Source organism: Oncorhynchus gorbuscha, linkage group LG12 (genome assembly GCF_021184085.1).
Source record: "Oncorhynchus gorbuscha isolate QuinsamMale2020 ecotype Even-year linkage group LG12, OgorEven_v1.0, whole genome shotgun sequence".
In the NCBI taxonomy this organism is placed as follows: Eukaryota; Metazoa; Chordata; class Actinopteri; order Salmoniformes; family Salmonidae; genus Oncorhynchus; species Oncorhynchus gorbuscha.
The window spans coordinates 13,566,341-13,580,713 of record NC_060184.1 but is presented as its reverse complement, the minus strand read 5'-3'; the positions used below and the strand labels follow the sequence as shown (position 1 = coordinate 13,580,713).

At 42.6% G+C, this 14,373-nt stretch overlaps 1 protein-coding gene across 2 annotated transcripts in view; it reads left to right on the top strand.

Annotated features, from left to right (window-relative positions):
• LOC123990547 (glutamate receptor ionotropic, kainate 2-like) overlaps window positions 1-14,373 on the top strand; it is a 177,407-nt gene that overhangs the window by 63,149 nt on the left and 99,885 nt on the right. For both annotated transcript variants that reach the window (XM_046291142.1, XM_046291143.1), the window contains exons 6-8: window positions 7,861-8,042; window positions 8,825-8,878; window positions 10,659-10,832. In XM_046291142.1, coding sequence (XP_046147098.1) covers window positions 7,861-8,042; window positions 8,825-8,878; window positions 10,659-10,832 — 410 coding nt within the window. The remainder of the gene's footprint in view (window positions 1-7,860; window positions 8,043-8,824; window positions 8,879-10,658; window positions 10,833-14,373) is intronic.

The window sequence follows — 14,373 nt, the reverse complement described above, 5'->3', positions numbered from 1 at the left end:
GCTGGCCTTGTCTGTTTGTTTAGAATAGATACCCTAGAAATTCCTATAATGGTGAGAGGAAATTGTTCTTTGTCTCTTGTCTTCGGTTGAGTTTCCTAGGCAAACAGTGCATAAACAGCTGCAGACTAAATGTTCCTGTGTAGTCTTCTTCTTCTTCGAGAGAGAGAGTTTCAGAGGGTCTTACCATTTTCTGGTATTGTAGTTTCAAACCATTTTGCCATATCCAGCTCACGCTGTACTTCGGCTGGTCTTTAGTTTTATATTGTTTCTCAGCCGTGTAGCTACCGCTTCACGCTGTCTGGTCTGGTTGAGATTTTCTTCTTCTCTGTTGAAAGTTTCAGAGTTTCTAACCATTTCATACTTTTCAGCTCACACTGTCAATCACGCGGGTCTCTATTTAAATGGCAACCATTTCAACGTGTAGCCACAGCTCCACGTTTTCTGGTCTAATGTAAATTTTGTTAGAGGTATTTTTATTTTTATGCCCTCACCTTGGAGAGCGGTTCCATCACATTGTCACAAGGTCTGTGCTCACGTGGGCGTGGTTACTGACTTGGTCAAACTTTACATGAAAAACAATGATCTCATTTAGAAGGCTAAAATCACATTTCATCTTCTTACAAATAGTTTAATATTTAATCAAATAAGTTCCACAACATTTAGACGTAAATCTGATAACTGGGGCGTATACATTTGTAGAGTTACCATTATTTGTTATACTGTCCTTAAAGATATCACAAACAACGACTTATTTGACAATATTGTTTCAAGCCCCACCGACCGTTTCCCACATGATTTGTGTTAGGAATATTGTGTCATTATCAACTGTTGAATGTTGTAGGTTTGGCAGGAGGAATCGCCTTGTAACAAAAGGGTTACTTCCCCTCAATCCTGCAGAGCCCAAAGGCAGAGTTTCTGCAAGGTATTTACGACCATCATAAAACTGGCCAACTCCATCCTTCCCTCTGTGGGAGAGGGAGGGCGCTGTAGAGCTGACCCACTGTAACCTGATCCTTCGGATCCTCACAGAAGAGTCATGACAACAAAGAAATGCACAAAATTTGAGAGAAATACTCATTTTGTGCGTATTTAAAATTTCTGAGATCTTTTATTTCAGCTCATAAAACAAGGGACCAACACTTTACATGTTGCTTTTATATTTCTGTTCAGTATACTATCAACACTTACAGCATATTATGTTTTGGAGATATTGTTTACTTTCTGTGAGTTTAAGAAATATTGCCTTTAATCAATCAATCAAATGTATTTATAATGCCATTTTTACATCAGCAGATGTCACAATGTGCTATGTAGAAACCCAGTCTAAAACCCCAAACAGCTAGCAATGCAAATGTATGAGGGCTAGGAAAAACTCCATAGAAATGCACAAACCTAGGAAGAAACATAGAGAGCAACCAGACTCTGAGGGGTGGCCAGTCCTCTTCTGGCAGTGCTGGGTGGAGATTATAAGAGTACATGACCATTAAGGCCAAATTCTTCTTTAAGATGTTCAAACGTTCATAGATGACCAGCAGGATCAAATAATAATCACAGTGGTTGTAGAGGGTGCAACAGGTCAGTACCTCAGGAGTAAATGTCATTTATCTTTTATTAGCTAAGCATTCAGAGGTCGAGACAGCAGGTGCGGTAGAGAGAGAGAGTCGAAAACAGCAGGACCGGGACAAGGTAGCACATCCGGTGAACAGGTCAGGGTTCCATAGCCGCAGGCAGAACAGTTGAAACTGGAGCAGCAGCATGACCTGGTGGACTGGGGACAGCCAGGAGTCATCAGGCCAGGTAGTCCTGAGGTATTATCCGAGGGCTCAGGTCCTCCGAGAGGGGAGGGAGAGAGGGAGACAGAGAGAATTAGAGGGAGCATACTTAAATTCACACAGGACACCAAATAGACAGGATAATTACATTAGATATAGCAGACTGGCCCTAGCCCCCCCGCACATAGACTATTGCAGTATAGATACTAGAGGCAGGATATTTCCCCACCCACTTTGCCAAAAGCACAGCCTCCACACCACTAGAGGGTGAGTATAGCCCACAAAGATCTCCTCCACCGCACAAGACTGAGGGGGCAAAACCGGACCCAGATCACGTCTGTGACTCAACCCACTCAAGTGACGCACCCCTCCTAGGGACAGCATGGAAGAGAACTAGTAAGCCAGTGACTCAGCCACCTTAATAGGGTCACAGGCAGTGAATCACAGTGGCTAGGCAGAGACAGTAAGGGCAGTTCGTTGCTCCAGTGCCTTGCCGTTCACCTTCGCACTCCTGGGACAGACTACACTCCGTCATATGACCCACTGAAGAGATGAGTCTTCAGTAAAGGCTTAAAGGTTGAGACCGAGTCTGCGTCTCTCACATGGGTAGGCAGACCATTCCATAAAAATGGAGCTCTAAAAATCTGCCTCCAGCTGTTTCCTTAGAATTTCTAGGGACAATAAGGAGGCCTGCGTCTTGTGACCATAGCGTACGTGTAGGTATGTATGGCTTGACCAAAACGGAGAGATAGGTAGGAGCAAGCCCGTGTAATGCTTTGTAGGTTAGCAGTAAAACTTTGAATCACCCTTACCCTTAACCGGAGGCCAGGCTAGCACTGGAGTAACATGATCACTTGAGTAATATGAGCACATTTTTGGGATGTATTCAAGATTATAGCAGCCATGTTTAGCAGAAACAGAAGTATATTTAGTGCTTTATCCGGGTAGCTGGAGAGTAGAGCATTACAGTAGTCTAATCTAGAAGTGACAAAAGCATGGATTATGGATTAGCTTTTCTGACACATTTTTTTAACAAAACATTTCAGACTTTTGCAATGTCGCGAAGATGGAAAAAAAGCAGTCCTTGAAATGTTCTTCATATGTTCGTCTAAAGAGAGATCAGAGTCTAGAGTGACACAGAGGTCACAGGTCACAACCATCAAGATGAATTGTCATATCCAACAGCACATCTCTTTATTTCTTGGAACCCAGAACTGGCATCTCTGTTTTGTCAGAGTTTAAACGTTTTTAAAAAATGCCACCATCCACTTCCTTATGTCTGAAAACGATTTTGGGGCTTCACCATGTTTCATCGAAATGTACAGCTGTGTGTCGTCCGCATAGCAGTGAAAGTTGACAATGTGTTTCCGAATGACATCACCAAGAGGCAGAATATATATTGAAAACAATAGTGGTCCTAAAATGGAACCTTAAGGAACATCAAAACGTACAATTGATTTGTCAGAGGACAAACCATGCACAGTGACAAACTGATATCTTTCCGACAGATAAGATCCAAACCAGGCAAGAACTTGTCCACGTAGACCAATTAGGGTTTCCAATTCCTTTGAAAGAATGTGGTGATTGATGTTGTCACAAGCAGCACTAAGGTCTAGAAGAACTAGGAAAGATGCAGAGCCTTCGTCCGACGCTATTAATAAAAGGTCATTCACCACCTTCACGGCTGCAGTCTCAGTGCTATTTGTTGTGATTGCAAACATAATAAAATGGTCGTCCAATAGTCCAGGATTATGAGAAAAAAAAACATTTAGATCCACAGTATTTATTCCATGGGACAAAACTAGATCCAGGGTAGGACTGTGATAATGAGTAGGTCCGGAGACATGTTGGCCAAAACACACTGAGTGTTGGTTCTGAAATCCTTTTAGAATGGGTCGGTGGACTTTTCCATGTGAATATTAATCCTAGTGCCTTTCAATTCCATTACCAAATACCCAATACCCTCATGAGGAAAGAGGATGACGAAAGTTCACAGTAGTAACAAGTAATGGCAGACCTACCAATTAGTTAGTCATTTTATAATTTTGGTTATGAATTATTAAGTGATTAAAACTCATAATTCCATTACCAAATCAGGTAACAAAATGACCAAAAACATCAGTAGCAGAATTACTAGAACTGAATTGGCTACAATGGGAAATCATAGAAGTCACAAACCTTAGTCCTCCCGTCCACTGGCATGCTGTTATGTTCAGCTCTTACAATCATTTTTTTGTGTTTCTGTCTTCTGTCCCGTGTGGCTCAGTTGGTAGAGCATGGGCCTTGTAATGCCAGAATTGTGGGTTTGATTCCCATGGGGGGCCAGTAGGTAAATGTATGCATTAACTTCTGTCAATTGCTCTGGATAAGAGAATCTGCTAAAATGTACATCTGGTGGTCAAACCAAGAGTGTTAAAAAAGTCTGTCTGGATGAGCCCCCTCTCTTTCCATTTAGTGTAACCATCTTACTCACCCACTGAGCACCGTCGGACATCCCATGAGCGTTGAAAATGGGTTATTCCACAGATGGACGGGACTGGGCCAAATCTGAACCTGCCATAGACGTATGTTTCGCAAGTTTGGATCGTACAGTAAAGAAAAGTAGACTACAGTATATTGTACTCTACTGTGCTGTGGAAACATGAGGAGAATGACATTCATATCCATAATTGTGAATTTCTGTAGTACAGATCAGGGACCCATGATGTAATTCCATTACCGTGGTTCTGTTACCGAGTGTAAATCCACTTCACTGTAGCCCAATAACCAAAATAGATTTGTTCAAGCTCAAGTCATACCTGCCACCCCATTCTATCTTTGATAGTTATTTTGGAGCAGATTTTGGGGGGGGGAAAAATGGAAAAACTGATCACATTAAAACCTGAGAGATTTTAACCTAATCCCGCTACCAAAGTTTGTATCTGCACCGTTCTTCAACTAAATTAGTTTTAGCAAATTTATCAGTGGAAATTGTTAAAAGCATTTATTGTGCATGGATTTGTATGGCTTGTTAATCCTTTAAATCAATGTTTTTTGTTTGGCATACATTTTAAAGTGAAAGAAATATTACCTTACTTGCCCACCTCTTTTTACTACACTGGGGACATGAGGTGTCCCCAGCCTATTGATCCATAGGCCCTACTGGCCTTTCAGAGGGAAATATAGAACCGGTACCATTTTGATTACAACTATTCAATCCGATTTGTTCTACACAAGAGCATTGGGGTTAGAGGTTGATTAGGGATTTTTACCTTTTACACTCTTAGAAAAAAAAGTACTATCTAGAACCTAAAATGGTTATTTGGCTGTCCCCATAGGATAATATAACCTTTTGAAGAACCCTTTTGGTTCCAGTTAGAACCCTTTAAGTTCCATGTAGAACCCTTTCCACCGGGAACCAAAAAGGGTTCTCCTATGGGGACAGCCGAAAACCCTTTTATCTGAGTGTACCATGAGTGCGTAGATTCAATAAGACCTATTTACCATAATAAATTGACATTCAGGATTCTCCTGGTGACTGCCTCAGTAAATGCTAATACCTTTTCTGACCATGTCTCTGTCACACACATTTCTCTTTGTCGAGAGCCGGAGCCGCCACTGTAGCATGGGGAGAGTATATTAACCTTGGCTAAGTGCACAGTAAATGGTCCAACTCAACGTCCACTACAAAGAGTCATCTAATTGGCCACTGTACCACTCTTCCTCATTTGTGTGTCCCAAATGGCTCCCTATTCTTTATATAGTACACTACTTTAGACCAGGGCCCATAGGGCTCTTAAGAGAATAGGGTTCCATTTTGGATGCATCCATTTATCATCACTCCCACCACAACAACTCCCACTGGCATGTATTGATTCCCTCACAAAGGATTCTGAGGGAGGTGTTAGAGGTTCCTCCTCCTTAAGGGGAGTGTTTTTTAGTGTAACACACCACCTCCAACTCTCACAGTGACAGAGTCGGGGTTAGAAAACCTGGATGATGTGGCCCACACACAGATACAGACACAGACACAGACACAGACACAGACACAGACACAGACACAGACACAGACACAGACACAGACACAGACACAGACACAGACACAGACACAGACACACACAGACACAGACACACACAGACACACACACACACACACACACACACACACACACACACACACACACACACACACACACACACACACACACACACACACACACACACACACACACACACACACACACACACACACACACACACACACACACACACACACACACACACACACACACACACACACACCTTTGGACTGTAATCACACATCTTCATGCTCCAGGACATTATGTGATTGGAGTCTATCTGACATCTGGCGGGAAGAACTATCGGAGAGGATAAAATATTCACACACAGCTGTCTGAGGATAGACATTATCCACAGCCCCTCAAACATCGGCCCTGACAGTGTTTCCCAAACGTTGCTCTCTCCCAGAAAGATTTTCCGCTTAATGCCTCCGAAGTGTTTGTACGAACCAAAACAGATAAGGGACAGATGGCTGGAGTAGGGATCTTCTGGGATTACCCCAGAGTAGGGATCATCTGAGATTACACTGGAGTAGGGATCTTCTGAGATTACACTGGAGTAGGGATCTTCTGGGATTACCCCAGAGTAGGGATCATCTGAGATTACACTGGAGTAGGGATCATCTGAGATTACCCCAGAGTAGGGATCATCTGAGATTACACTGGAGTAGGGATCATCTGAGATTACCCCAGAGTAGGGATCATCTGAGATTACACTGGAGTAGGGATCATCTGAGATTACACTGGAGTAGGGATCATCTGAGATTACCCCAGAGTAGGGATCATCTGAGATTACACTGGAGTAGGGATCATCTGAGATTACCCCAGAGTAGGGATCATCTGAGATTACACTGGAGTAGGGATCTTCTGGGATTACCCCAGAGTAGGGATCATCTGAGATTACACTGGAGTAGGGATCTTCTGGGATTACCCCAGAGTAGGGATCATCTGAGATTACACTGGAGTAGGGATCTTCTGGGATTACCCCAGAGTAGGGATCATCTGAGATTACACTGGAGTAGGGATCCTCTGGGATTACCCCAGAGTAGGGATCATCTGAGATTACACTGGAGTAAGGATCTTCTGGGATTACCCCAGAGTAGGGATCATCTGAGATTACACTGGAGTAAGGATCTTCTGGGATTACCCCAGAGTAGGGATCATCTGAGATTACACTGGAGTAGGGATCTTCTGGGATTACCCCAGAGTAGGGATCATCTGAGATTATACTGGAGTAGGGATCTTCTGGGATTACCCCAGAGTAGGGATCATCTGAGATTACCCCAGAGTAGGGATCATCTGAGATTACACTGGAGTAGGGATCTTCTGAGATTACCCCAGAGTAGGGATCATCTGAGATTACACTGGAGTAGGGATCTTCTGGGATTACCCCAGAGTAGGGATCATCTGAGATTACACTGGAGTAGGGATCTTCTGGGATGAGTTCAGGTGAAGATCCCGGTGCTACCTTCCTCACTCATACAACTGCAGTATGTACAGTTTGTGGCCAAAAGTTTTGAGAATGACACATATTCATTTCCACAAAGTTTGTGTAATGGCCGTTGGTGGAGGAAGAAGGTGAGGACCAATGTGCAGCGTGGTACGTATCCATAATATAATTTAATGAGACTGAATACAAAATACAAAAGAACAAGAGAATCAAAATGAAAACCGAAACAGTCCCGAATGGTGCAAACACTGAAACGGAAAATAATCACCCACAACTCAAAGGTGAAACCAGGCTAGCTAAGTATGGTTCTCAATCAGGGACAACGATTGACAGCTGCCTCTGATTGAGAACCATACCAGGCCAAACACAGAAATCCCAAATTATAGAAAATAGAACATAGACTGCCCACCCCAACTCACGCCCTGACCATATGTTCTGGGAATGTTCACATAACCAATTCTGCTGGGTTGTATCTGAACTGTATGCCTTACCAATGCCACTCTTCTATTCATTTCCATTGCATACACATTTTTTCTAATACCTGTCACTCTTGTATAAGGTGTACATTTTTGGTCTGCAGGTCTTATTCGGTTGCAGGAGCTGATCAAGGCGCCATCCCGATACAACATTCGTTTGAAGATCCGACAGTTGCCGGCGGAGACCAAGGATGCCAAGCCACTTCTGAAAGAGATGAAGAAAGCAAAGGAGTTCCACGTGATCTTTGACTGCGGCCATGAAATGGCTGCCTGGATCCTGAAACAGGTCAGTTAGGCAAGATACATGTTGTACTTTGTTATTCTTAGACCTTGTTAGAGTTCTTTATATGAATTATCTCCATAATAATGAGTCACTCATTGAATAGTTATTACTTATACTATGTTTTAAGGTCCAGCACCGTCATTCAATTCCTTAGGTTATTCAATTCCTTAGGTTATTCAATTCCTTAGGTTATTCAATTCCTTAGGTTATTCAATTCCTTAGGTTATTCAATTCCTTAGGTTATTCAATTCCTTTATATCTGCAACCAACTCATTTGGATATTTAATTTTCCTCGTTCATCTTCTTTTAGAATATTAGAGTTCTATTACTGTGCTTCCATAATGGATGCTCTATGCCACAATATAGTTTTAATTAGCAACTCTGCCTCAGCTCGCAGCCATGTTTGAGACATTACGATTAAGCCACATTCTTAATGAGAAGTGTGTATATCCGTCACCAAAATACCCGTTTCCGGGCAGAGTAGATGACATCTGTTCAGTTTACTAATTATATACAGCATGGCCACCAACATTGCCTCTTAATGTGAAACACCCACCACAAAGGCTTGCTGAATCATGACTCTAAAAAAATTGCTCTGATTATCTGCTCTGTGTGTTGCCAAAATAATACTTAAGACGTTAATAGGATATTCCCCAAATGTGTTTAGCATATTGACTTATCGAAAGTAATTTGGTCCCAAAAAATGTTTGTCTACTCTGCACTCACACATGCTGTATATTTGTGTTGGCACTTTGACCATAGTCAGTATTGTTGTTTTCCTACAGGCTCTAGCCATGGGAATGATGACCGAGTACTACCACTACATCTTCACCACCCTGGTACGTTTACCAGCACCTTACAGTTATAGACGGGTTGGTTGTTCAGCAACAAAAACTATGGGGCAAAACAGACTCGATTGGCTTTAAATTGATGACGACATTTAAACTGTATTTCATATCCAATGTTCTTGAAAACATAAATACATTTGCACAATGAGCACTTGTTATCGCACACATACATTGTTACAGTTGTTGGTTAGCTAGCTAGCAATTATTTTTGCCATAGTAGCCTAGACGTGACGTCAATCAAAACACCTGAAAATAAGACATGGTATCAAGATGAAACGAGCTGAAATGAGCCACCTACGATTCCCCACATGGCAGAATAATACTATATATCTGGCCATTCAAGATCACAACAACACATTCTGCCCCATTGAAACCTGCTCATAGTTTTTGTGACATGGTCAGCTAACCCGTCTATACTGAGTTTTCTTCCTGATCAATACGTTGCCCATATTAGGAAGGTATCAATGTAAGTTGCAGATGCCTGATGCCGTCCTAATATGGACACCTTACAGTAGATATCACATAATCATATTCTTTATACTGCCACTTAAATACTTGGTCCTGGTGGCAATTAATACATTAATATTGTGTTATTGAAGATACTGTAAATAAATGTCAAAACAGTTATAGACAAAACCCTTTAAAGACTATTCTATTCCAGGGTTGAAAAAGATTGTATCTGTCTAAGTCTCAGTCTAGACTTTTTCATTGATACCCTTTTGTTTCCTCTCTAAACGATGCTTAGCCATTCTCTACCCTTCCCCAATCTGTTGTCCAAAGCCTCTAAGAGTTTTGATCATGAAAAAAATAAAGCTGTTCGATATGCTCGTCTATTCTGACTCAAGGCGGCGATTTAAGTTCTCCAAAGTTATTTTGATCCATCCACTACAAAGAGTCCCGCTGTTCTCACTGGATGAAAAGCCTGACTTTCCTGGATGGAGAGAGAGAGAATGAGAGATTCAGAGCGTACATAACAGCTCAGACGAGGCTATTACCGTCTCAGTACATCATGACCCTGACAACAACTCTGCCTGTTGTGCTGTTTGGAACATTATGGATAAGGTTTGGACAAGGGTCGAGAAAGACTGACCCTAAATCTGTTGTGCTGTTTGGAAAATTATAGATAAGGGTAGGACAAGGGTGGAGAAATACTGACCCTAAATCTGTTGTTATGGGCAAACAGAGGCAGAGGCATGCTGTTACTGTGTCAGAGGCATGCTGTTACTTGTTCGTCTGGGCTCCTGCCTGTTCCAACAACATAGGTCAGTTTGGCAAGGAAGTGGCGGTACTGCTGGCCAATGCTGCAATATAACTGGTATCCAGGGGCTTGTTTTGCCCTTAGACTTATTTGCCCTTGTACACTTATACAACCCATTGGCATCTGCCTTCATAAGCCAGACGTGTGGCCACGCACGAAGGCCCTGTCTGTTACCCTTGAAAACGTTAGCTTAATCAAGTCCACTGTCTTGGCGAATGAGATGAAATGCTTCCTGAAAATACTTCAGAACGTACCCCGGTAATCTCTCTCGCCCTTAAATCTGGCTCCAGAACGCAGTTTTAATTTAGCGTGAGAACAGGTGTGCGGTCAGCACTTTAGAATCAATGATGGGCAATAAATGATCTCCTTGCATCTCAATCTACGGACACAATCCCTATATAGAATCAGTAATACCATACTACACTAATGAAGTGCTTGTTACATGTTTATGACATGTTTATTATATTTTTATAAAGTATAAAAGCATGAACATAGCCATTTTTGTTATTTTAGGACCTTTTCGCCCTGGATATGGAGCCGTATCGGTACAGCGGAGTCAACATGACGGGTTTCCGGATCCTAAACACGGAAAACTCTCAGGTGTCGTCCATCATCGAGAAATGGTCCATGGAACGCCTACAAGCCCCGCCCAAACCAGACTCGGGCCTACTGGAAGGATTCATGACGGTATGGTTGAAACGGCTAAATCTTCCTTATGCTCTGCGTGCACGAACAAACATGCTTTATTGCCCTGGTGTCTCAATGACCAAATGGACAGGACATTGTAAATGATATTGCTACATTTATCATGTGTTGTGATCTTTCTAGTACAGGCAGATTGTAAGCCATGGTGGATGAAGTGGTCCATTTTATATCCATGACATGATTCATGAAGCAATGAAATGTACATTATAGGAATGTAATGAAATAGTTAGTGGGTAACAGGGCCGGATGGCAGGGGCTTTAGCCCAGGTGAGATGCTCTCTGGGAGGGCATCGAGGCTGGGCAGTAGCCCAATGTCTGGAGCTTTGAGCCTGGAGTTCCTGGGTCTAAATGCTCTCTAATGAGACTGTGTGGATGGTAATGGTCCTTTCTCTGCACTCCTTCACTCGCCTCCTCTCTCCCTCTGTCCGCCGGGAACCCTGCCAAAATATGACAATCTGTCAGTGTGCGGAGAGAGAGCGAGAGAGCAAATTGGACGGAAATGATGGCCTCTGCTTTTTTCTGGGGAGCCGTCCAAAAATGCCAGCGACGATGAGGTGATTTGAAAGTGAAAAAACATAAGTGGAGCTCAGGCATGGTCATTCAAGGTCTCTCTCTGTATCCATTTGTCTGAAACCGCCAATTATTTAATTTCGCGGGGACGATACGAAGTCTCCGGGGAGACGTATGTCTGTGTTTTTCTGTTTTGTGTCTCTTTCCTGTCTGCTTCCTCTGTTTGGTTATAAAATGGCAGTAGCTCCATGGTGAATCTTCAAGGAGACAGATGCAATGAGAAAAGGCAGTAACACAATGTCAGAGACACAATGTCATATATGCTAATGAATTGATATGCACAAGGCATCATATGATGGCATGCCCTACTGTACTTCTGTTCTACATGGAAACTGTAACCCCTTAATTAGAATGCATGCATGTCAAATACTGTCTAGAAAGCAAAGACACTGGAGGCCCTATAAGTCTTTTTCAATCTTATAATCCAATGCACAGTTAACTGCATTCATTTGGTGTAGCAATCTGCTCTGATGTCTTGCCAGAGAAAGCCCTATTGTCACATACCTCCCCTTAATGCAGTGGCACATGTTTTCTTTCAATTCCCCTTGGCTTAGGAACGAGACAAAACAACAACGCTGTTATTCATGTATGCAAAGATGAATGAAATGCACATAGAGGTTAAATGCTGGATGTTTTTCCATTGTTTTGATTCTGTATGTTCATGGATTGATTAATTAGGCATAGCGCATATTGACATATCGCACCAGACTAGAACTTCTGCTAAGTAATAAATAATAATGTCCAATGGGCTCTGTACCAGGCTTGATAAATTACTTCATTAGGGTGTTCTATTTATAAGCCAGTGATATATTCAACAGTGATATACTGTATTCCACCATGTCCGCGGCCCAAATAGCATCCTATTCCGTATTCCCTAAGTAGAGGCCAAAAGTAGACACTAAATATGGGACGCAGATCCCTTAAGATTATCTCATTTAATAAAATAAATGACAAAATATGTGGATGAAAAATTATAGAAATTATTTTAAATAGTATGGTATTGATAGAAACGGTTTTAAAAATATTTTTTTCACCTTTATTTAACCAGGTAGGCTAGTTGAGAAGAAGTTGTCATTTAAAACTACGACCTGGCCAAGATAAAGCAAAGCAGTTCGAAACATACAACAACACAGAGTTACAAATGGAATAAACAAACATACAGTCAATAATACAGTAGAAAAAAAGTCTATGTACATTGTGTGTAAATGAGGTAAGAAAAGGGAGGTAAGGCAATAAATAGGCCATGGTGGCGAAGTAATTACAATATAGCAATTAAACACTGGAATGGTAGGATGTGCAGAAGATGAATGTGCAAGTAGAGATACTGGGGTGCAAAGGAGCAAGATAAATGAATAAATACAGTATGGGGATGAGGTAGTTAGATGGGCTATGTACAGTTGCAGTGATCTGTGAGCTGCACTGACAGCTGGTGTTTAAAGTTAGTGAGGGAGATATGTGTCTCCAGCTTCAGTGATTTTTGCAGTTCGTTCCAGTCATTGACAGCAGAGAACTGGAAGAAAAGGTGGCCAAAGGAGGAACTGGCTTTGTGGGAGACCAGTGAGATATACCTGCTGGAGCGTGTGCTATGAGTGGGTGCTGCTATGGTGACCAGTGAGCTAAGATAAGGCGGGGCTTTACCTAGCAAAGACTTGCAGATGACCTGGAGCCAGTGGGGTTGGCGACGAGTATGAAGCGAGGGCCAGCCAACGAGAGCGTACAGGTCGCACTGGGATTGAATGCATCCAATTTGTTGAGTAGAGAGTTGGAGGCTATTTTGTAAATGACATCGCCAAAGTCGAGGATCAGTAGGATGGTCAGTTTTACGAGGGTATGTTTGGCAGCATGTGTGAAGGATGCTTTGTTGCGAAATAGGAAGCCGATTCCAGATTTAATATAGAATTGGAGATGCTTAATGTGAGTCTGGAAGGAGAGTTTACAGTCTAACCAGACACCTAGGTATTTGTAGTTGTCCACATATTCTAAGTCAGAACCGTCCAGAGTAGTGATGCTGGATGGGCGAGCAGGTGCGGGCAATGATTGGTTGAATAGCATGCATTTAGTTTTATTTGCGTTTAAGAGCAGTTGGAGGCCACGGAAGGAGAGTTGTATGGCATTGAAGCACGTCTGGAGGTTAGTTAACACAGTGTCCAAGGAAGGGCCAGAAGCACACAGAATGGTGTCGTGTGCGTAAAGGTGGATCAGAGAATCACCATTAGCAAGAGCGACATCATTGATGTATACAGAGAAGAGAGTCGGCCCAAGAATTGAACCCTGTGACACCCCCATAGAGACTGCCAGAGGTCCGGACAACAGGCCCTCCGATTTGACACTGAACTCTATCAGAGAAGTAGTTGGTGAACCAGGCGAGGCAATAATTTGAGAAACCAAGGCTGTTGAGTCTGAACATAAGAATGTGGTGATTGACAGAGTCGAAAGCCTTGGCCAGGTCGATGAATACAGCTGCACAGTATTTTCTCTTATCAAAGGCGGTTATGATATCATTTAGGACCTTGAGCCTGGCTGAGGTGCGGTCGGTAATCTGCTTGTTAACAAGGCTTTTGAAGACCTTAGAAAGGGCAGGATAGATATAGTTTATAGCAGTTTGGGTCTAGAGTGTCTCCCCCATTGATGCGGGGGATGACCGTGGCTGCTTTGAAATCTTTGGGAATCTCAGATGATAAGAAAGAGAGGTTGAGCAGGCTAGTAATAGAGGTTGCAACAATTTCAGCAGATAATTTTAGAAAGAGTTGGTCCAGATTGTCTAGCCCGGCTGATTTGTAGGGGTCCAGAACATCAGTTATCTGGATTTGGGTGAAGGAGAAATGGGGAGGCTTGGGCGAGTTGCTTTGGGGGTGCAGGGCTGTTGACCGGGGTATCGGTAGCCAGGTGGAAAGCATGGCCGGCCGTAGAAAAATGCTTATTGAAATTCTCAATTATAGTGGAATTATCAGTG